Here is a 24,619-nt window from a genome sequence, read left to right on the forward strand (position 1 = left end):
TCAAACTGAACAATCCAGGCTTTTGTCTGTTCCTGTGTATGTTCAGTATGTGTGCTGAGCAGCTAATCCAGCAACATACCCAGGGCTTATCTTTGCCTCTGAAAGCGGCCGTTTAACTGCCAGCGTAATGTCATAACAGTGAGCCTCTGAGAGGAGAGAATACTTTCCTACGGCGTCACAGAGGAGGAGGGGCCCCTCGCTATCAAAACAGGAAGCGGGTCGCATCTTATCGTGGCAGAACATCAAACCAGATTTACCCATCTCCCTTCTGTCTGAGCTGAACAGACAATAGTGCTTGCTCAACACTTCTGGGGAGGGAGTCGCTCTGCTCAGACTGCAGCAGGTGTGACTGAACGAGGAGATAAACGCTGCAGTAATCGCGCTGAATCCTCCTAATCGAGCTGCTTATGCTGTTTATCCACGCAGATATGTTGTTTTGTTTTCTCCTGTCTCACGTTATCTGCCAATGGATGTAAACGCTTCTGCGTAAAATACTTAAATACAGAGTCTGGTGTTTGTGCAGAAGCCGAGGAAGCTAGAAGAACAAAACTGCATTAAATAAAGGATAATAAAGTACAGAAAACTACAGTAAAGAAGAAAAGAAACATCCGATGACAAAACAATCCTTCCAGCTGGTAGAAATAAACTGGTCAGGTGAGAAATAAGAGGATCACATTAGCTGGATCACATCTGGTGAATAGACAGGTGTAAGTGTTTCAGTCACATGTACTGACTCATTGTTTACTCTAATATGAGACATATCCTTTTTGGTTCACACTTTTTGACATCAACAGTCTCACGTTTATTTTTATATGTATGCAAACACAGTGTGCGACTCTTAAGATATGAAAATCCAGTCACTGGAAAGTGCAGGCCCAGCCACATCTGTTTTGGTTTTACCGTCGCTGCTGTAAAGTCATTTTTGCATGCAGACGTTTTGTTTTCGTGACATTTTGTCTTACGAAGTCACACATATGTGGATGCACACTCGGGTCTTTGTGCCGAGTTTGCCACAGCTCAGATATCATTAGAATTTTCTGCCATGTGCCGTCCTCCCCCACAGGCTGCTCCGACAGCAGCTTCACCACATGCATCCACCACGTATCAGTGTTGTCAGGCTGCTTGTGACCTCAAGGAAGAAACTGCTGGTAGTTCAGAGGTCAAAGGTTACACTGGTGCCAGTGAAGAAGCACTTGTTGGCTTGAACTGCAGCTTTGAGCAGGTGTGTGTTGGTTTCTTCTCATTTGTTTTGTTAGTTGTTTTGTCTGACGTGTCACTAACATGTTATAGCTCGATGCCTCCTACACGTTTTACAGCCTTACAACACAGTGGTGGCGTTGCATATTTAACATTGCTGCCATTTCCGAAGTGTACTCTGCTCAGGGCTTTCTAACAATACAGGTCTTGTAGTTTTACTACATGGACAATGGTTCCCTTTAATTTCACTGCAGAGGCATGAAATTGGATTGAGAGACATAATCTGTCCTTTTATTTTTTGATAACTCTGCTAAAGTGGAACCGATTGTGCCTTGATGGACGCACTGACATCTGAGATTTATGACTCACCTGCTGGACCTGCTGAACACCAGAAACCACCAAATTCAAATGATCATTTGCAGATTGTTCGCTTGTTGCTTGTTTGCTTTGTGACTGCGTATTTTGTATGTAGAGCTAAAAACCTTGGTGGATTAATTGGTTTAACAATTATTCAACTTTTGTTTCATAACTTTTACTTTACACTGAGTTTTGGTGCTTTTACCGAAGTTAAAGATCTGAGTGCTCCATGCAGCACTGATAGTAGACAAAAATGTGTCAACCCTCACATCTCAGTGCAAAGTGAGCGTAATCTGTCGGACTAAGCGTATTAAATCGTCTTAGTGAGACTGAAGCAGAGCAGAGTCTCAGGAGGCGGAGTGTGCTGAACCAGTGGAGGGAAGTGGTGACATTAAAGGGGAAACAAAATCCAGAAAACAGCTGGATCTGCACCACCACGCTCCCACAGGAGCTGGAGAAACGTTCAGGTTACTCCAAGTTGACTTCATCCACTCAGAGACCCGACGTTTCCCAACGCATCTGCTCCCACAACGTTCCCAGAGAGCTCCTGACTGAGCTTCTCCCATCGGCCTGTTGTTGGCCTGTTCCCACGTCAGGAAAGACTAGTTGCTTCCAGTCTTTATGCTACGCTAGTTGGTTGTTGCTTTCTAATACTAAGTTACAGGCCAGTTTCTCTTTTATTATAACATTCGTACTCTCATGTTTGACAAGCCAGCAGCTGACTTAGCTTAGCATGAGGGGGGAAACATTAGCTCTGTTCACAAATGTTAATTCTTGTGCGTCAGGGTTTTTTCTGATTAAACTAAATCTTTATTATTTGTGAGTTGGTGAATTTTACATATGGCAGCAGGTATTGGTTTTATTTGGTCTGAGCTAGACTAGCTTGGTTCCCTGTTTCCCCAGTCTTTATGCTAAGCTAATAATCCATCTCCAGGATTCAGCTTCATTAAGAAACACTCACCTACCGGACTAACTGAGGGATGTCCAAAAAAATGCAGAGTATCTTTTAATGTACGTGATTCGGAGAATGTGTGTTCACAGCTGATGTGAGATCAGCGTGTAAGCAAACACTAAAAGCTTTGATTAGATTTTTTTCTAGTGTCTTTCTGGGATTCCTGACTCATTATCTGCAGCAGGGCGGCTCTGTGAGAAGCTCTGTGGAGACTCTGCTGTTTCTCAGGAGTGGGAACAAATGCATTTGGAGAGGAGAGGCACTGGCTGACCTGCTGATGGTCCTCAGAGGCTAAACAAATGACTCTGAGCACATCGGGAACACACAGCACTCGCACAAATGCTTTTAAATGGGGGGGAGACGGGGCGGGGAGGGATCCTCTTCTGTCCCTGTAGAAGCTTGTTGTCAAACCTCCAACGGCCATTATTTGTCTTAGTGGAGACACACTGACGTAAAAATGCTCTGAGATTGCATTTGTTTGTCTGTCCATGATCCTCCGTGGACGAGGCGGTTTGGTCAGAGGGCTGAGCGTGAACTCTGGTGGTTGTTTTCTAAGTTATTCTAAAAGTTCGAGCCTATAAATTCATCGCTCCCTCACAGCGCCCCATGCATGGCCTATACATGTGGGACTGTACCTGCTGCACCTGAACATTTCGGATTATTCTTAAATGTAAAACCTTAAATTCTCAGACTAAGTCATTAAAGGTCTCGGATAAATGCTGTGAAGCGTAGCGGAGTGGGAAAGGACACAGCGTGCTCACATGTATGTTTTATAGCTGTTTATTTCTGCAGTCCTTTAAAGCACAGACTGAATTACAGTGAGCAACTTCCCCAGGGGCCCCCAGACCTCCAGGGGCCTTAAGGAAGTTGGTGGTCGAACAAAACGAGATTTCTAAGACATGACATTACTGTGGGAAATTATTTTTCGTTTTTGGGGTTGGGAGGAAACTTTCCTTGTGGATAAGGAAAGAAAAATCACCCGATTAATTAATAATGGAAATAATCATTAATTGCATGTGCTGCCTCTGCTTTTTGCTGTGATAGAAACCACTGAGAGGTTTCTACTGTTAAAAGGCTCATGTTTCTCTTGTCACCGGCAGATTGAGTCATCCTGAGTGCTCGATACAGGCCAGACAGGCCTCGTTGGAGCCCGACTGGCAGCAATTAGACACAAATTTCAGCTGAGGTCCCGTTTTTATTGGACGGTGAAATGGACGCTGTAAAGTGGCGGCTTCAGCGGTACCCACCGGAGGAGTCGATTTCTTGTCAGAGCGATGAGGCAGTTTGCAGTTTCTCATGCGTAGTACAGGCGGCCTCCTGTTTTTGTGACAGAGCTGAGGAATTTCTGTCCACTTGGCTGGAGAGGACTCCTTCGTCCTTGTAGTATTTCAGCCCAGTTTGCTATTTCTAGAGTTCTGTTTCAAAAGCAGGAGATTGGACTGCATGAAGAAGCACAGGACTGGCTGAATAATTTATTTGAAATGATTGTAGTTGTAGTCTTGTTTCTCCTAAGTGCACTTGAAGTCACTGTAGAGCTAAAGAGCGAGTGTACACAGGCTAAGCATTGATTATTGTGCTCGTGCTGTGAGGAGCTGCTGGCGATTACTTAAGAGGGACAAAGATTGACCCAGTTAACTCAAATCCTCCTTGACCTCATTTGAGCTCATGACACACTCTTCCCCTTTACACATGACCTTATTAGTGGTGGCTCTCGAACCCATTTGACTCTTCATTAAGCCCTTTTACTTTACAATAATATCAGTGACACATGTACCTTTGAAAATTAGTTGTGAATTTTAAAAACAAATCAGAGAACTAAATTAGCTCCATGAACCAAATCTTTATGATTGTTTACAGCATTGTTTTTCATTTGTCTTTGGTCATTTCTTATGGTTGTGCCTTTTGGTCACTTTTTCTCTTTGGGCTAGTTCCTCTTGTCTTTGTAGCTTTTAGCTCTCTTAAGCTCTTCAGCCCATTTAAAGGCACAAGTCCAGGTCCTCCCCCGACACCTCGGGCCCTGAACCTGTACCGTTAGGGCTCTGTGTTTTAGTGTGACTGGTATTGAAAAGGTATTGAATTGTATTGAATTGTGGCATTAAAAGGTCTGTAAAAGTCATATAATTTAGGTGAACACTTTCTTACAGATGGAAATACCTGAAATATGATTCTTCTCTCTACTGGTTGAACCAGTTAGCATTAGCAACATCAGTAGTTGATCTGTAACCAGTCATGGAGGACTGATGGTAATCAGCGCACCGTGACTATTGATTGGTTGTTTACTTCTCCTTCCTACAGCCCCAGAGGTGCCTCTGCTTCTCCACGGGTGAGAGATTAGGTTCCCCATTGTCATCAGAAGTACACACACAATGCACACACTCATGAGCACAAAGCAAACCTTGGCTGAGGAGCTCTCACCAACGCCTGACTGGCTGCTTTGGCTGTGCTGGCTGAATAGCTAACTGGTGTGTATGCTTGTGGGTAATTTAGGGAGGCTGGGGGAGGGTCAGGGAGGTCTGTCTGGCCTTTGTGCACGGATAGTCCTGTTAAATGAAGGCTTCGGCCACGTAGCTGAGAATGACCCCCTGCCGCCGCAGCTTCAGTGAGCGATGCTGCATGCTGCCTCTGGCATGAAGGTCTCCTCAGGCTGAACTCTGTAGGGAGCTGAGCCACTGCTCTTTCACAGGCTAACATCCTGGCCTTGTTTTCAACCACAAAGACACTCCCCCTGGTGTTCCCCTCCGCCCCACCGAGACTCAGACTCATTGCCAGGCTCTGCAGAGATGGCTTAAGTCAACTACCTTGGGCGTAATTGGGTGAAGTGTTAAACTGCGGTTTCAAGGGGAGAGTATTATTGGAGTATCTGCAGCATCTGAACAATCTAAACAAGCATTGGCTGTTTCCCCCAGAAGCTCTGCAAGGTGTTTAAAAGTGTGAAATTTAATCTGCAAAAGTCTAATCAATGAAAATCTAAAACAATAATCGAGAAAATCATCTGTAGATCAATAAAAATAATTGTTAGTTGCAGCCCCACTAAAAACTAAACAAGGTGTTAGTTCAGCTTTATGATCATTTTGGGGGGACGTACAAACCGGATCACCACTGAACGATGTTGGCGCACGGCTTATCTGCTCTTATCTGTTAGTTGCTGTTGTTCACTGGGAAGTCGGTGCGACTCTTTAATGACAGGGAACGATCTTCTCATTTGTTTGTTCTACCAGAAAATTTGTTTGTGTGGTGACTCAGATTTGGAAGAAAGGTCCGCACACAAAAGAAGCTGCTGTTAAAGCTTGGACTCTTTGTTATCAGTACACTTCTGCACCAAACTGCATCCTCATGAATGATCACAAATTAACAGCATCACCTTCATGAAGACTGTTGCAGGGACTGCGTTAGTTTGAGCTGGATGTACCTAATAAATTGGAACTATCGTCCCTGGTTTTCCATCACACGTCCTCATCCTTGTGGTGTTAAACCAGACCTGCTGAGCGCTGCAGAAATCCTGCTACGATCCTGCGTTGGGAGTGAAGGAGTTAAGTTTGGTTGCTGTGCAGGCACTGAGCCGTATTATGCAAGCTGTGTGGCGCACGCACACACACACACACACACACACACACACACACACACACGGAGGAAGTGCATTACAGAGCGCTGAGCTCAGGGCTTTGGCTCGCCGCCAAGCATGCACTCCTGCATGTGCACGCTCACTCAGCTGAGGGCATACCGATTTTTCCAGCCTCCTCCTCCTCCACTCACTCTCTCTCTCTTTCTGTTACGTCAGTGGTTCAGCTGCAGGCCAGGCGTGACTGTGTCTGGGCTGCACAACGCAGCGCCGTGCATTTAAAAGGCAGGATGTGGACGCGTGTTTGTGCGTCGTGTCTGCTCAGCATGAAAAGGAGCAGTAAGAACCGAAACGTCGTTCTCTCTATTTCTGTACAGGTTTCACTCTCAGGCGTGCTCGCCTTGTCCTTCCGCTTGTTTTGTTTTTGCTCACACAGCCACACCACATATGCAGACAAACTCCTACTCTGTTCACGACGTTCTTCCACCCAGCAGAGGTGACATGTGTCAGTTGTGTGCTCCATGTGCGAGTACATCTGAGGGGAAATCTCAGCGCTAATGTTCCACGGAGAACAGCACGCCCTGTGTGTTTTGTGCCCATGTGCGGCTGTATGCAAAAGTTTGGGCAACTTCAAGAACTGCATTGAAACAGATGAGGAAACAGCCGTCATCTTTCGGGGTTTCCACCCAGAGGCTTTTATCCGCATTGTCAGTTCATGCAAACAAAAACCCGAGTGAAAAAAATCTCAAGTCCTGTGGACAAGCTGCTTAAGTCAGAAATATTGTTGTCTAGATATACATCCTCTTCTTCTGTGGTGGTTTTAGTGGCAGAATGATTTCACAACATCTGGATCGAAAGCAAACTCCAGTTTATTAGGTACAGTAGCTGAAGTCCTGCAATAACTAAAAACTCTTTTAAGGCTGTGTTGCAGTGATTTGCTCAGAAGTTGAGGATCAGCTCTGATTTAGAAAATATTTGGCAGCGTTTTTTTCTTCAGGAGGAAAAACCATTTGGATTTTCTTTGCTTCATTCTGCTGTCTAATAACGCTGAAGGAGCTGCGTGCTCCCTGCTGTGAGACTGAACAGGTCCTGACACTGGAGCTGATAAATGCACTGGAGCTGATAAATGCACACTGACGATAAACTGTCACTGTTTGCATCAGCTTAGTTCCGTTATCACTGCTAACCCACTAACCCAGTCAGACACATGTCATGTGATCTCCTACTTCTTGTAATTAGCGAAGCTTTTTAGTCATAACGATTTAGCTGCACAGTCATCTGCTCCCAGCTTGTCCGGATTGACGCGGTATTTAAACCAACTTCTCACATGCAGCTGCTGTGTTTCCCAGAGGTGGAAAGTACATTTGCTCATGTAATTCACTGCATTTCACAGCTTTTTTTTAATCCTGTACATTTTTCTGAGACTTCTCTCTTTTTGTAAATTCAGTTTTTCGTTAATAAAACCTGTTGATATCACAGAAAATATGAGGCTTTGGTCCGTGAAAGGTCATCGGCTTCTCGTTTGTATCTGCTGCTGACTGCAGCTTTCACATCAGCAGCAGATTATATCAGCTGTGGCTAATTAAAGTTAATCGTGTAACAGCTGACTGTTCAGATAATGTGTGAGTGTTGTTTCTGTTGCTCCCGGGGGTCCACAGTGTCGCTTATTTTAGGTTTAAATGGTTTTTATTTATCTTGGTGACTCACAGCCGTTATTTGCTCTGTTTCTGTGCAGGGTTTCACCTCAGCGGCACAGTGAGAGAACCTGCCACGTCCTCAGAGCCGGAGCTGGTCTGCAACGTGAGCGTCAGCTTCGACCGCTGCAAAATCACGGCGGTAACCTGCAGCTGCGGCAACAAGGACATTTTCTACTGCGCCCACGTCGTGGCGCTCTCGCTTTACCGAGTGCGAAAGCCCGAGCAGGTCAAACTGCGGCTGCCCATCTCGGAGACTCTTCTCCAGATGAACAGAGATCAGCTGCAGAAGTTTGTTCAGTACCTGATCACGGTGCATCACACTGAGGTGCTGCCGACGGCTCAGAAACTGGCCGATGAAATAATGTCGCAGAACTCCGAGATCAACCAGGTCCACGGTAAGTGGAGGGTCTGGAGAAGGGTTTTGATTACAGTTGAAGAACTGATCTTAGTACAAACACACACACACACACACAGAGAAGGAAACCAGTACCAGTGTTAGATTTGCACCAGTTGAAGTCCAGATGCCGTCCTGGTCCTGTTTCCACAGTGTGAACAGACCAAACCAGATCTGGTCCACCTGCATATGTGGTCCTAGATCCGATTCCTATCTGATGTGTGAGTGTGCGAGTGCCGTCAGAACGGTCAGATCAGAATCCATGTGGTTGTTTTAGCGTCTCCCTCCTCTGCACATGGGCAGTGGAGAGACCAGGACGCCTCACATTGGTTGGACATTTATGGAGAAGCTTCTGATGGAGCCAAACTGGAAGGAACATATGGGAACCCAGCAGCTTTGGAGGAAGCTGCGCACAGATGACGTTGTTGTTCTTCACATTTCAGTTATGTCTGTGCCTGGTGGCATTTTCAGCGGGTTCAGTTCATTCAGTCACACTTCGTGAATTCATGAAAGCACACAAAAAGTACCATGAAGTATCACAATGTGTAGTTTATTATAGAAAAAGAAAGAAAAACTGAAGTAATAGTGTGTAGTAAAGATGATTATACACAGTGTCGTGTTCATCTGCATCTTTTACGACACTTGTGGAAATGTAAAGCTTTATAGTACAGTAGGAAGATTTTCTCAGCTACGCTTTGTGGTACTTCAGGTGCCCTGTGGTGTGGCCTAATACGTTTTAAGGAAACGACCTGGTCTGTTGGGCTTATCGTGGCTTTCTGAGTAACTTAGTGGTACTTAGCTGTACAATATGTAAACTTTGTAGTGCTTTGGTTGTTCTTCCACATTGTGATGTTACGAGCTGGTTTGTTATACTTTTTTATTTTGGCATTTTAGGTACAGGTTCAGTCATACTAGGTGACCTCTGGTAGTACTTCTGAGTAAATTGGTGTACTGCTGCTTACTTTATAAAGCTATATGCTGTAAATGTCCTGGGTTTTGTAGTAGAATACGTTCTACTTTGCTGGTTTTACTCTTGATTTTACTGTAAAGTCTGTTTGTTTCTTGCAGCAACTTAACTGATTCTGTGTCTTCCATGGTGTGTGGTGGTTTAATTACTGCACCTAAGTACTGCGAACATTATATCTGCCGGATGATGATTTGCACCTGAGCACTTTGGATTAGATGTAAATTGGCTGTTTCCGCCGGGTTTAATCCTCCCCAGTGACATGTGTGAAGTGTGAACCATGCAGGATGTATTTCCCCTCTTGTTGCAGAGTTTAAGGTATTGATCAGTGTTTAAGCTTAGCCAGCACTGCATTAATGCATCCATGTTAAAGGTGAATTATACGCTGATGCAGGCACATTCAAGTACTCTACTTTTCATTTGATGATACTTTCTCCTTTTCAGAGGGAAGTATTGTACTTTTTACTCCACTCCATGTGTTCAGTAGCTCTAATTCAGATTAGTAGTATAAAATGAACTGAAAATATAATTTAATATATTGTTAATGATATACAATATTCATCATATATATTTTTCTATATAATGAGTACGTCTTATTTTGATGCTGATATGTGAATGTAGGATCTTTGAGCATTTCTACACTGTAGTACCGCTACACAGTGAGTACTTCCTCCGCCACGGGCTGTAGTGAACTGTAGGAAAATCAGTGGAAGTGGATTTTGATGTGTGGCTGCTGTTGCTGGTGCAGGAGCTCCGGATCCGACGGCGGGCGCGAGCGTGGACGACGAGAACTGCTGGCATCTGGACGAGGAACAGGTCCAAGAACAGGTCAAGATCTTTCTGTCCCAGGGCGGGTACCATGGCTCGGGAAAGCAGCTCAACTTACTGTTCAGCAAGGTACCGATCCACTTTCGTGTGTGCATGTAGTTTCTCTGTGTACGTGACGTGTAGATGGCTCCAGGCTTTGGCTTTACTTTGAGGTGATTTTTGGTGGTTTTGCCTGGAATTCAGGTTTACGACGTTTACCCACAATGCTCCTGTCTCTCTGCAGGTAAGGGAGATGCTGAAGATGAGGGACTCCAACGGCGCTCGCATGTTAACGCTGATCACGGACCAGTTCATGGGCGACCCCCGGCTGGCACTGTGGCGGCAACAGGGAACCACCATGACGGACAAGTACAGGCAGCTGTGGGACGAACTCGGTACTAAGAGAGCAAACACACACACCCACACACACACACATCAGAGGAGTGTGTAGAGGAGTGTGCGTCCTAAACACCTGGTTTGTAAGCGATTAAGAAAACGTCCTTTTTCTAAAAAGAACTTGCAGATGATTGAAAAGTCAGTTTGGGTCCAGATCTGTTTGTGGAGAACACCGAGAGGGAAGCAGACAGCAGGAGAACATACATCGACCTGTCATGTTTTATTTAAAGAACTTTTCAGGAACAGATACTGAAACATCAGATTGTTGTGAAATTTAATGCAGCACCGCCCGCAGGTCAGAGTTCGCCACAGGATCCCTGTGCGATGACTGTGTTCACGCCAGACGAGAGGCTGTAGGTGTGAAAGTTCCCTGCATCCATAATAAAACCTGCTTGTCCGAACCTTCATTAAAACATTGTCTCCTTAAAAAACCACAGACGTTTTCCTGCAGGCACATTTCTGTCCTCCCCTCGTCTGGTTTGTTTGTGCCCCCGTCAGAGGCTGTTGCTCTGCATTTCGTCACTCAGGTCTGACGTCTCTGCTGGTTTTCCTTCTCGTTGCTGCCGCAGCCTCAACAAAGAGACGGAGGATGAAGCCTCTCGTCCCCTCCCCCAGCCCTCAGACTCCCTCTGTCCCCCTCCACCACCCACACCCACCCACTTCCTCCTCACTTCTTCTCCCTTTTTCCTTCTCACTTCACCTCCTTCTCTTTTCTCCCCGTTTCATTTTGTCATCTGTCATGCTTCATTTATCCCTCAACATATTCTCTGTTCCCCTCCTCCATCTCTAGACTGTGTTTTCAGCAACAATGCGGGAAATGGCAGCACCTATTATCTGATTTATCGATTAGAGGATTGTCAGAAAATTAATTTAAAGGAGAGGAACATTTAATTAAGGTTTGTTTCCCTGCAAATTATCATTTAATATAATTTTTGCTGTTTTAGTTTCTCAACAGTAAAAATCTGCTGCTTTTCCTTAAAGTAAATTGAAACAGGAAACAGATTTTTCATAAAGACATAAACAAAAAAATATTAATTAACACTAGAAAAGCAAAATTTCAATAAAGATAAAATAAAAATGTGAAGAAAATAATCAATAAATCAGGAATAAACAGTGATGAAGTGTCGTTACCTGCAGCCTGACGAGCGTCTCACAAAAGACTAAAATCATCCAGATGTTACAGAGCTTGGATGAAAATACAGATGTGATTGTTTTAATTGATTTGCTGCTTTATGTTCGTTTATCATAAGGACAAAATAATAACTGATTCCTCAAAACACTAAATATCAGCAGCTTCATGTTTCAGACTAATAGAAACATCAGACATGTTTACCTCGTGTGTGACTGACACACACACACACACACACACACCTCTGGTTTTCAGCTATGGCCTGGATTATAATCCTTTTTAATTTCAGCCTTTGCTAACAATGATCGTTTTGACTGTTACTATGTGAGGAACTAATTTGTGTTTGCAAACTTGTACAGCTTCAGTTTTGCTTCATGGACGAGCAATTTACATAATTTAGTGTTTTTTGTTTGTTGCCACTAAAATCAGACAAATATTTTTCCAGTGGTCATGACCACAGGTGTGTTGCCACAGGATAAAGAGCAGTGTGTGTGTGTGTGTGTGTGTGTGTGGCGTTTCTGTTCAGGGGCCTTGTGGATGTGCATCGTGCTGAACCCCCACTGTAAACCCGAGCAGAAAGCTTTGTGGCTCCGGCAGCTTCGCAGGTGGAACGGCGTCGACGTTTGCCCCTTGGAAGACGGTAACCATGGCGGCGAGCTGACCAATCTGACCAATGCTCTGCCGCAGGACCAACCTGGCAACCCAGGTGAGATGACACCCAGCACAGACATTTTTTTTCCTTTATTTTCAAATCTATATCCTGGCTTTTCTCCTCCTAACGTTTCTCTCTGCGTCTCCTCCTCCTCCTCTGCTGCTGCATTAACACCATTACATCTTCTCTCTCCACCCTCCCCCCTCTTTTTTAATCAAGCCTCCTTCCTTCAATCTCAGTGGCTCTGAGCCTTATTACCTTCTCAGTGTGGCTAATAGAATGAGCCTAATAACACAGTTGAGGTCCTGCAGCTTTTTCTGGTTTCTGCTCCTGCTTCCAGGAAATCAGAGAGAAATGCAGACACATGGATGTTTCTGTCAGGTGCTAATAAAAATGCTGGGAACAAGAAGACGGGCGCCGGTTTTGTTTTATCCACATCGTCCCCGTATCTGCTGGTTTGACACTTTTTAATTTCGCTATGACAGCAGCCTGTGAGGTCTGACTTAATACTGTCAGGAAACATAGAAAAAGGTTCAAATTAATGCATATTTCTTCAGTCCTGGCGTTATTGTTCTACATGTTCTAGGACTGTAAACAGTCTGTGGACCATGTCTGTTTCTAAACAGTTTAAACACAGTCCCTGTTATTTCAGGATAAGTTGGTCACATCAGAAATGTTTTCACTTGGAATGTGATTGTATCGATAAACCAAACCTGAGTCTTTAAAAATATCCACAGCGTAACATGATTATGTCAGTCCTGTTATTCTACCTGATGCTTTGGAAACTGCATTAAGCACCAATCAAACTGTGCTGAATCAGCTGCTGGCAGCTCCTGTTTGCAGCATCTCAGTCCAGCTGTCACTGGATTAGTTTGACTCTGAAGGAAACTTAAGCATGAGGCAGGTTCCTTCATGTTTCTCTGGGGATTTAGGGCCATTTATTCAGAGGATTATGGAACTGTATCCTAGTGAAAGCTGCTTTTGTTTTGTTTGTTTTCTGCAAATCTTAGTCACTGCTGGAAAATGGCTGCCAAACTACAATAACCAACTTCCTGCTGTTTTCCAGACACACACCTGTCTCTTCCACCTGACGCGGCGACTCACACGTGTGCCAGCTCTCACTGTGGTGCCGTGTTCAAACACGTCACGTCTCGCTCTTTGTCTCCCTCAGATTCGCTGACTCGGCCTCACCGGACCGTGTTCACGCGGGCGATCGAGGCCTGCGACCTGCACTGGCAGGACCCCCACCTGCAGCACATCATCAGCGAGGACCACTGCACCCATTACTGTTACCATGACAACATTGACAGCTCCCTCTTCGATGCCCGCGGGTGGCCCCTGTGGCACGGTGAGAGAGCAGGCGTGTGGTGTTCAGCAGGCAAATGAAATAAAAACGAGAGAGAGAGAGAAGCTGAAATGCCTTTTGTTTCGTGTCCTGCAGAACACGTCCCCACAGCGTGTGCCCGAGTGGACGCCCTCAGATCACACGGTTACCCCAGGGAAGCCCTCCGGCTCGCCATCGCCATAGTCAACACGCTGAGGAGGCAGCAGCAGAAACAGCTGGAGTTCTTCCGCTCTCACAAAAAAGGTCCGTTCATCCTCCATCAGTGCAGATCTTTATATTAAACTGTTTTTGATGGAAGGAGCCTGAGCTGCCTTTGTTTTCACACAGCAGAGTCATTATGGGGATTTTATTCTTTCCCTCATGTCATGAGGACATTACACCTTTTATGTATTTTACCATTTAGTCTTGATTTCATGTTTTTTCATTTGAGATCCATCTTAAAATAGAAGTTGGTTGTTTTTAAGGGTAAAAACAAAAGAAAGGAAAATAGAAAATGTTTCAGAGCGTAAGAAAGACAACAGATAATAAATGACAATACATGAACTGCTGGATGCAACAAGTCCTTCCTGCAGGATTCTCAACCAGGATTTGTTTCCAGACCAGTTATGTTGTGTCAAAGTCAGATTTAATGTGAGAACAGGAAGTTTTGTCCTTCGTCTCCTTATGCTCTGTGTGTGTGTGTGTGTGTGTGTGTGTGTGTGTGTGTGTGTTATTGCAGAGCTGCTCCACAAAGGCATCACATCTGTCACCAACATGGAGGGCTGGGTGGGCCACCCTCTGGACCCCATCGGCACACTCTTCAGCACCCTGACGGAGACGGGGTGGGGCGGCGAGGACGCAGCTACAGCCCTGCTCGACATCTCAGGTACACACACACACACACACACACACACACACCATAAAACCATCACAAATAAAAAAATCAAAACTTTTTTTTAAAAAAAGAACTGAAACGTCAACATGGTTCATGGTATTTAAGGCCCAGTCAGTGTAAAAATCCTTCAGTCCAGGTACAAGTCCTGCTTCCAAAAACACGGGGAATTAAAAAAATAAATAAAACCGTTATCTGCAAAATTTTCTAAAAGCAGTAAAAGTACTTCACACACACTTTCCTGCCTCAGACCTTTACGCTGCAGTGACTGTGTCTTCCTGTCGGAGCTGCAGACCCTCAGGTTGCAGCGATGACAGACGTGCTGATCGGCCTCCAGTCATCCTCCAATAACAGCTCATGAATAAGAAATGCAGCAGGAAAAGCACTCCAATTAAAAAGCATTAATTATGCAGAGAGCTCAGTTAGACAAACTTCACCATCCTGCAGCCAGAGAGGACGATCCTCTGCCCCCGCCAGCTGCTTTCTCTTGTGAACGGCAACTTGTTGAGGCCAGTGCATGGAAAAGTTTTCAATTAAGACGCTGCTGTTTATATGTGAGAGCGTGTGTGTGTGTGTCTGTGTGTGTGTGTGTGTGTGTGTGTGTGTTCATCAGGGAGTGTTAACCCTCCTGGGATGAAGTGTGAAGTCTGCCAAGACATCATTAAGCCATTACAAACACATGATTAGCATCCCCAGGAGAAAACACTGAAAAAGGAACATCAGGATGAACAAATAGATCAATACATTTATCAATACTCACTTCAACACTCGGCTCAAAGGAACCTTTCCCTCTGCTCACATCAGACCTGAAGCATTTTCAATTTTTTAAATAATAAATAATCACTAAAAATAACTTATGTGATAAGTTGATAGGTGCCAGTGTTGTGATGGCTTCTCTGACCAGTACAGTACACTTACTCAGGTACTCCACTTGTAGTATAAAGTATATTTCTGAGGTACTTTATTGAAGTATTTCCATGTTGAAACGTTTTGAATGCAGGACTTTCAGTTTTTCTAGTTCATGGTATGTTTACCTGACATGTAGTAAGAGGATCTGAGTACTTTTCACCACAGGCAATAAATTCATCATGTAGCTGAGCATCAGTGTTTTATTAAACTCAAACTGATAAAGTAGGATCAATATTATTACTGGCTTTGATAGAATGATCAGCCCACTTTTCTTCTTTGCCAATGCTGTTTTTGTTGGAGAGACACACTAAACAAAAAAAGACTCACTGGCCACAGAGTTGAACCGATCTGCTTCCTCTTTCCACACCAGGCTCGTTGGGCTCAGCCCGGAGGACGGAGCTTCCCGTTTTTGCGGCGCAGAGGTTCCTGGAGGAGGGAGAGTCGTTCATGTCGCTGGCTGTAGAGACGGCTCTGATTGGCTTAGGGCAGCAGAGGGTGATGCCCGACGGCCTTTACGCACAGGAGAAAGTGTGTCGCAACGAAGAGCAGCTGCTGGCCAAGCTTCAAGAAGTGGAGTTGGACGACTCGCTGAGGAAGGTCTTCCGGAAACAGGCGGTTCTCCTGCTAGAGGGTGAGCAAAGATGAGACGATGACTCTAATGTCTGCAGGATGAATATGAAGTTACAGCCAGCAGCTGGTTAGCTTAGCTTAGCATAAGAGACTGAGAACATCTGCTCTGCTTCTGTCCAAGAGATTAGAAAGTCTCCACAGAAATGACTGGGAGGAGCTGAGTCAAACCAGAAAGCCAGAAACAACATATTTATAGTAAATAAACAAAATGACTGTTCCAAGTACACTGGTTAAAGGCCTGTGAAGTAATGGAGCAGACAATGTTTTCCCCTCATGTTATTGGAAAATAAATAGAGATCAGCTTAAAATAAACATCACATGTTTATAATCTATTAAGATTTTATCTTGAGAGAAAACATCATTTTCATGATGAGCGTTAGATGCTGGGAGGTGGAGTTGTTTACCTTTTGACAGCTGGCTTCCACTTATGCTAAGCTAGGCTAACCGGCTGCTGCACTGAAATGTCACACACACACACACACACACACATGTTGGGTGGGACGTAGCAGCAGCTCTTTGTGCTGTAACAGTCTGTCGTGTTCAGAGTGTGTGTGTGTGTTGTAACTGTGTGTACTTAAGTTAACGTCCTGTGCTGTACATGTACATTTACACTCTGAATGTTTATACTGTGTTATTTGTGTGAGAGGGCAGGCAGTCTGTTTGCTGATGTTGTGTGAATGAGGGGTGTGTGTGTGTGTGTGTTGCACTGGAAATAGTCCTAACTCATGCTTCGTTTCTTCCTGTTTGACTAACGTTTGCTAAAACCTACAGTGACCTGCTGTTTTCAGAAATGACCCATATTTTCGTGACCCGTTTTTTAAAGATCTTAAGGGCACAAAAAAGAAGAAACAGACTAGTTGATCTAGATTTCCTGGAAGCTGTCAGCGTCTGCAAAGTCTTCACACATTTTTAGTCGTTGACAAACAAAGTGATCCTCATTCTGATCCACAGCCAAGTCCCGCTGTTTGCTATCAAACTGGGAAATGATCTCACCGACGAGGAGAGTCGGTCGAACACAAAATGTCCTGCTCTTTTTTTTGATTTGGACAGACTGAACTGATCTTTGTGTTGTCCTGTTTCTTGCAGCTGGTCCTTACAGTGGACTGGGGGAACTGATCTACAGAGAAAGTGTCCCCATGCACACTTTTGCCAAGTATCTCTTCACCTCTCTGCTACCTCACGACGCCGAACTGGCGTACAAAATTGCACTGAGGGCCATGAGGTGAGTTTAAAATACATTGTCACTTTATTTAGCGGTGTCAGAGTTTCCACCTCAGCCAAGTGTAAAACCTTTTGCAAAGAAAAGCAGATTAACTGAAAACATCTAATGTAAGTGATGAAGAAGAGAGAGAGACAAAGCCTTTTCTTTCCGCCTGAGAGAAACAGTGTGATGAATTCAGATGTGCAGGGAGGGAGGAAAATAAGAGGCAGATTTAGAAACTATCTGGGGCTCTGTTTAATGACAAAACCTCCTTTTGCTGGAATATTCACTAAATAATTCAACAGTGCTGAAAACGAGTTTTATAAAATGTGTGAATAATAAATACATGCTGTTGGTTTCCTCCCTGACCGCCACGGGTGTTAACGAAACTTTATTTCCTCTTGCCCAAATTAAACCCCTTTGACTTTTTTATGATGTATAAATCCTTATTTTTTTAATTTTAGACTTTAATTACAAAGGAGGAATATTAAACTCCTGGTACCACAGCAGCTATAACTGGGTATAACACTGTGTTTGTGGGGAATAAAGGAATCGTGCTGTTATTTTTAAATCCATCTTTATTTTCGGTTTTTATGGCAAGTTCAGGTGGAAGTTTTTGCGTGTTTCCGTCTGTGTTAATAAAGTTTCTGCTCTGTGCTCAGGTTGCCGGTCCTGGAGTCCACAGCTGCCTCTGGGGACCTGTCCCGGCCTCATCATCTGGTGTCAGTGGTGCCAAACCGCTACCCTCGCTGGTTCACCCTGAGCCACATCGAGACGCAGCAGTGTGAACTGGCCTCCACTATGCTGACGGCTGCTAAGGGTACACACACACACACCCCTCTCTGTACAGTTTGTTCTAATGAGATGGTTTAATGACATTCGTACACAGTGAATTGTGTAATTGGGTAAAACTGCCTCCTCCCACTCAGGCTGCTGCTGCTTTTTGCAACGACGTCCTTTAAAACTAACTGTATCACAAAAAGTACTGGGGCTGTGTTGGATACGACGACTGAAGTAGCTCACTACAGCACAAGAAGTAAAACAAACACGTCGGCAAACGCTTTAATTGGCGTTTTGTCAGCTGGGGGACTTCAGACAGTGAAAGCACGAAGCTTCTGGAGCACCAGCCTGAGTGTGAGGAGCTGGGGAATATGAAATGATACAAACAGATGTGTTTCTGAACAGGTTTGCTGCTCTAAATTTAGTTTTGTAACTTTTTGTGTGCCAGCTGTTACAAAGGATTTTCTCAAGCTGTGTGTGTTTACAGGTTTTTGACTCTGCTTCATCGTCAGCATCTTTGGAGCTGCTACGAGCCTGAAGACCCAGACCACAGACCTCACAGGACCAGGTAAAACAGTCACTTCAGCACCTGATGTGTATATCTGTATACACCTGAGGACAGGTGAGGTTAAAGGCAGGGCAGCATGTTAGCATGGTGTTAGCACTAGCTCACTCTGCATTAACTTAAGTTTGTCTGGATTTAGGTTCAGACTCTGTGTTACTGTTTTTGGATATTACACTATTTAATGGACTAAATGTGTTTAATGGGTGTTGACTCAACACATCATCATCACAGTAACACAGAATCTGCTCATAAATAAAGACACACCTAAGTTAGCTGTTAGCACAGAGTAAGCTAACGTCATGCTAACACTCACGTGTCCTCAGGTTTATACAGACTAATACATCAGGTGCTAAAGTAACTGCTTTACCTGGTTCGGCTGTGATGTCCGGGTCACCAGGTTCGTAGCAGCTGATGATGAGATGAGTCAAAAGACCAGACTGGTGAATAAAAGCAGGAATAAACACACATTGCTGCATTTGAACCAGTATTGAGGGATTTTGTGTATTTTACTAGATATATATATATTTAGATATTCAATATTGTACTTTGTTGTAATTATAAGAAAATTTACAATAGTCTATGGACTAGAACGTTTCAGAACCCGACCAAAGATTATCAGGTATTTAAATGTTCTTTAGTCATAGTTATCAGTACATCAGTGTCAATATTTAGTATTTCAAATACAGGAAGAATACAGGCGTCAAATCAGTGCACAGTAACTCAGTATGTACATGCACTGATTCTACAAACTTGCCCGAGAATCACAAAGTTTTTAAGATTTCCTTCACTATCACCATAACTCACTGATCAGACAAGCTCTGAAGCTAATTTCTTGCTCAATACATGTATATCGTGAGTTACATTAAGGCCTGAGGCCTCGTCTTTTGTCCTGCGTTCATGTAAAGTATGTCGTATAAGTGACTGATACTTCACTGTTGCTGTGCACGGATAAATGCACCGACAACTATCACTGAATTACTTCGGTGCTAAAGCAAACCTAAAAACCAGAACATTTCCAAGCAAGTTCTGAAGCGTTCCAATCCGTCCACGGTTGTAAATCAGCGTGAAATAAATATCAGATATAAAGGTGAAGTTTAATTTACCTCTGTTTGTTTGTTTCCAGGCGATGCACGTAAACTACAAACAGTGTTAGAGTCCATCCAGAAGAACATCCACTCTTCATCCCACATCTTCAAACTGGCCCAGGATGCCTTCAAAATCGCCACTCTCATGGACAGCCTGCCAGACATCACGCTGCTCAAAGTCTCCCTGGAACTGGGCCTTCAGGTAAACACCACAAACCTGGAGAAATAAACAAACACGTGTCACATCCTGCAGATTCAGAACTAATCTCAGGTTTCTTACAGGTGATGAGAATGACCCTGTCTACCTTGAACTGGAGGAGGAGAGAGATGGTGCGATGGCTCGTCACATGCGCCACTGAAGTTGGTGAGTTTGTTTTCTAACACTTACAGCAGCGGCAGATTTGGAACAAAGAAGCAGAGTTATTTTTGAAATAATGGGCCCTTCACGGATAGAAAACGCAAACAGCAACAGAAGTTAGACTTGAAGCGTAGTTCTAGAGGAATCCTAAGCATGAATAGCTTTGGCTGACAGACAAGTATGTCCAATGGTTACAAATAACTTAGATTAATGTTTGTGCCTGTCGACGAACACCAGGTCAGCCTTCACAAGACTTTAGGCTTCTCAGCAGAAGTTAAGGAGTGAGTGGCAGGATAGTACTGTAATTATATTATGGGAGACTGGGGGCTGCTAGCTGATTAAGTGGGCCCTGTGTTTGGACTGGAATTCTGAAACCAAGCGTCTGATTTTCCTGACATGGACAGGAAGCAGAGTCCAGAGGGGGAAACCCTCCTCCCAGATGATTTGTTGTGACTGCAGGGGAGTGACAAGGAGTCCCTGTTTCTGTGAGCAGAGCTTGAATGGATTCATTGAGAACATGCCAACTGGAGATGTAGAGTGGGGCCAGGCAATATAATGTCAGAGAATTAGAAATACAATCTCCAGTTAGAAAGTAAAAAGCCTTTGTGGGACTGTTGACGTCAATTGCTTGTTGGAACTATGTAAGATGAACATGCTGTTTTGGATTTTGCATCGGTTCTTTAAGTAGAGATCAGAATTGAAAATACAGTTCGGGCTTTTATGGGATTTTTTGACATTAACAGAACAGAATAAACAAAGTCACATGGATGTATGTAACAGGGGGTCCTATGATTGAGCCTGGGGGAACACCACAGTGACTTTTTTCTTCTAATTCAAATTGTTAATATCAATTTTCCTTTCCTGTCTAGGTGTGTTTGCACTGGACAGCATCATGCAGAACTGGTTCACCCTCTTTACCCCCACTGAGGCCACCAGTGTCGTGGCTACCACAGTCATGTCCAACAGCACCATTGTCCGTCTGCATCTGGACTGCCATCAGCAGGAGAATCTGGCTAACTCTGCGCGCACCTTGGCCCTGCAGTGTGCCATGAAGGACCCCCAAAACTGTGCCCTCTCTGCTCTGACGCTCTGTGAGAAGGACCACATTGCCTTCGAGACAGCCTATCAGATTGTACTGGATGCAGCCGCCACAGGAATGAACTACACACAGCTGTTTACGATAGCACGCTACATGGAGCACCGGGGCTATCCAATGAGGGCGTACAAACTAGCAACGTTAGCCATGACTCACTTGAACCTCAGCTACAACCAAGACACACACCCGGCCATCAACGATGTGCTCTGGGCGTGCGCGCTCAGCCACTCGCTGGGGAAAAACGAACTGGCAGCCGTCATCCCCCTGGTGGTGAAGAGCGTGAAGTGTGCCACCGTCTTGTCAGACATTTTGCGGCGATGCACGTTATCGACACCAGGCATGGTGGCGCTACACAGTCGCAGGAACTCTGGGAAACTGATGTCTCTAGACAAAGCTCCACTTAGGCAGCTACTGGACGCCACGATCGGGGCCTACATCAATACGACACACTCTCGGCTGACGCACATCAGCCCACGCCACTACAGCGAGTTCATCGAGTTCCTGAGCAAAGCCAGAGAGACATTTCTACTGGCGCACGACGGACACATCCAGTTCACTCAGTTCATAGACAACCTGAAACAGATCTACAAGGGCAAGAAGAAGCTAATGATGCTTGTTCGAGAGAGGTTTGGTTGAAATAAGATCGAAGACCAAATCACTCTTTTTACTTGAGTCTCCTTTTTTTTTTAATCCTTTCTAACTTGAAGTGAAAATCCACCTAAATATTCACACACAAATCTTATTCCTATGATTTGGAACTGTTAGGGCTACTGTGATAATGGCCTGAAGGAGTGTAATTATATGCACATCACTGACGCAGGGCTATTTAAAAGGAGCATTGATAAGAACCTGTGTACACTGACCCAAAGCCACAAAATCTGACCAGAAAGAAAGTTTTGATCACAGTTAGATCTCCGTTAAGCCTAAATGCATCAAAACATACAATTAAATGTACCCATGAAATAAAATCAGCTTATGTAAATATCCATATAGATACATATGGGAATGAATATTTCAAGTTGGAGGTGCATGTTGGTTGCACTGCATTACTTGAGAAGTGTGTTTGGCAGTAGGAAAATTCAAATCTTCAAAGAAAATCTGCACAGATCATAACAAAAAACACTACACTTAAAAAATCTAAATCTGAATTTACTTTTTGCTTTATCACACTCTTGATTCAGCCTTTTTGTTTGACCTGATCAATCTCTGACTAAGATCAAAAGTTCAACAAAATATTGTGGCTTGGCGTCAGTGTCCTGGAGGCAGATAATTAAGACTTTTTCCTCTTTAGGATGAGCAGTACCAAGTGGTCAACATTAGCACAGACAGATCCTTGGTTGATTTTAGTGTTAGAATAGTAACTGAACAGTCCAAATCAATAGGAATAAGACGAAACGTGGGGAAATTTTCTCCTGAAGGTTTGAAATCGAAGAGGAAAAAAAAAAAAGACTGTAAACCTCAAAAGTAACACCTGATATTGACGTGTATAAACCATTACATTTGCAGAAGGACAGAACTGTCGATCCTTGGAAGTCTGTGTGTTGCTTCCTTTTGTACGTACGAAAGCAGAAGAGTACACCGAGTATATACTGTATTGTCCAGTGGTGAAACGTCCACCTTGCACTCCCGCTATTTCCCTCAGCTGACATTCACAGCCTCAAAGAAAAGACAAACGGCTTTAAACCAAACGGAGCGAGTCCATGTGAAGTGACAATTACCTCTTTAAGGATCCAGCTTTACTCTTTCCCTCCAGTCCTCGTCCATCTGCACAGCAAAGGAAACAAAACAAATCCACCATCAGAAAATTAATTTACTGGGTCAAAAATAGTTTCTGTCATCTTCAGGCTGATTGTTCTGGCTTGGCAGTGTTGTCTCAAACGTTCATTTTACAGACATTTATCAGAAACACAATGACGAACTGTCAAACCGCTTGCTCTTGTGGAAACTGTCAAAATACATTCTCAGGGATTTCTCTTTAAAAAAAAAAAAAAAACAGACAAAAAAAAAAAAAAAGAAAGAACAAAAGCATTTTAATGTGTTGTATATATGAAAGTATATGTCTGATTATTGAAAAAAATGTATATGTTAACTAATTTATGACAGAATATTCTATGTAAGGCACAATACTTGAAGCTGCAGTACTTTTGGTTATTGAAACAGGAAAACAAACAAAAAAAAAACATATCAGAAGGACTTCAAAGCGTTCGCCTTGCATTAAATCAGGGGCCAGCTCCATAGTACATGCTGGCTGGTTTGCTCTGCAGACATGTAACGAACTGCACAAACTGGCCAATTGTTAAGACAGAAAGTGGACATGCAAAGTGTGTATTCTCCTGAACACCCAGTGCATTGAGGAGACATTCAGCTGCCAAACACTGCGATATTCCAGCAGAAAAATCTGCCCCTCACGTCTCCCCCTGCGGTGATTTACTCACAAAACTGGATGAGTTTTATGCCCAAGGTCCACTTCGGCTCACTCCTCGAATCTGTGAAGGACAGAAAGTTGGGTAACGCTTTATTTTTTGAGTATTGTGTTTTCCAGCTATTTTCCTTTTTCCATGCTACGTACTGGTTGAGGAGCATGCTTAGTGTTTGAAACTCCTCTGCTATAAAATTCATATTTCCACAGACTGATCCTGTAAAATAAAGTGACTTCTGGTTTTTCTAGGAAACTGATGGATGTTGACGTTGGTTTAAGAACCATTCATGACCCTAGTGCATAATCTTACTACCGTTTATTCACCTCAAAAACCATTAAATATGGTGAGTGGGTACACGATAACTGTAGCAACACTATCTCCACTGCCCTTAAGGCTAGTACCAAGAAGCCTTTCATGGAAACGTCCTTGTAAATTTACAGCTAAACACCAGCAGATTTGGGGGAAATTCTGAGGAAAGTTGGCAGGAAAAGAGCTGGAAAACACAGGACCTGCAAAATAAAAGCGTTACTGAGAGTTGTTCTATACCGTTGGTCTCGACTGTTCCTCCTTTTTCTGCTTTTTGTGTTTTTAATCTCTAGTTTCTCCTCGTTTTAATTTCTATGTAGAATTCCTCACACAAGAACAGCCTTCTTTCTTGCCTTGTCTTAATGCTTTAAAATAACCAAATGGGAGTTCTAACTACCAAACGTTTTAGTGTCTTTTCATTTTAGCTGAACTGGCTCTGGAGTCTGTGCTTTTAAAGCTCCTTTCTTCTGGTTTTCAGTGTCGTCTCCGAGAGGGCCGTTAGCGCCTCCTTCCTTTATTTATTACGTTAGGTAAATGATTGTACAACCATGTCAACATGCTCATGAAGTTGAAACTAAGATTTGATACACTGATCAATTTATTTATGTAACTAAAATCACTGTTTTATAAACTTGTTAATGAAACGACATTTTGTTTTGATTAAATTAGTTTTTTGAAAGGATGAGGTCTACGTGTCTTTTATTATTTCAACTCTTTCCTGGCACCTACTGTATGTATGGAATATTAAAACAGCAGCGCTTGGGAAACAGAGGTCCAATTTAAAAGAGCAATGTTAGCCCGACGTTAGCATTAGCAGTAACACGTCCACCTTTAACCTCACCTGTCCTCGGGTTCACAAACATTAATACATGAGGTGTAAAAGTGTTAGTTTTACCTGGTTGTGTGAAGTCTGGTTCTGGTGACATCTGGGTCTCCAGGCTCATGGCAG

General features: G+C 43.8%; 1 protein-coding gene across 2 annotated transcripts in view; it reads left to right on the top strand.

The window, feature by feature from the left end:
• zswim6 (zinc finger, SWIM-type containing 6) overlaps nt 1–24,352 on the top strand; it is a 48,106-nt gene extending 23,754 nt beyond the window's left edge. For both annotated transcript variants that reach the window (XM_026297173.1, XM_026297172.2), the window contains 13 exons: nt 7,801–8,157; nt 9,869–10,017; nt 10,172–10,322; nt 11,979–12,158; nt 13,276–13,452; nt 13,546–13,692; nt 14,168–14,314; nt 15,600–15,860; nt 16,946–17,081; nt 17,723–17,880; nt 19,529–19,692; nt 19,773–19,854; nt 20,718–24,352. In XM_026297173.1, coding sequence (XP_026152958.1) covers nt 8,028–8,157; nt 9,869–10,017; nt 10,172–10,322; nt 11,979–12,158; nt 13,276–13,452; nt 13,546–13,692; nt 14,168–14,314; nt 15,600–15,860; nt 16,946–17,081; nt 17,723–17,880; nt 19,529–19,692; nt 19,773–19,854; nt 20,718–21,580 — 2,745 coding nt within the window. In that variant the 5' untranslated portion in view covers nt 7,801–8,027 and the 3' untranslated portion in view covers nt 21,581–24,352. The remainder of the gene's footprint in view (nt 1–7,800; nt 8,158–9,868; nt 10,018–10,171; nt 10,323–11,978; nt 12,159–13,275; nt 13,453–13,545; nt 13,693–14,167; nt 14,315–15,599; nt 15,861–16,945; nt 17,082–17,722; nt 17,881–19,528; nt 19,693–19,772; nt 19,855–20,717) is intronic.
• The last annotated feature ends 267 nt before the right edge of the window (nt 24,353–24,619 follow it).

This window comes from Mastacembelus armatus, chromosome 12, assembly GCF_900324485.2.
Source record: "Mastacembelus armatus chromosome 12, fMasArm1.2, whole genome shotgun sequence".
Taxonomy (NCBI): domain Eukaryota; kingdom Metazoa; phylum Chordata; class Actinopteri; order Synbranchiformes; family Mastacembelidae; genus Mastacembelus; species Mastacembelus armatus.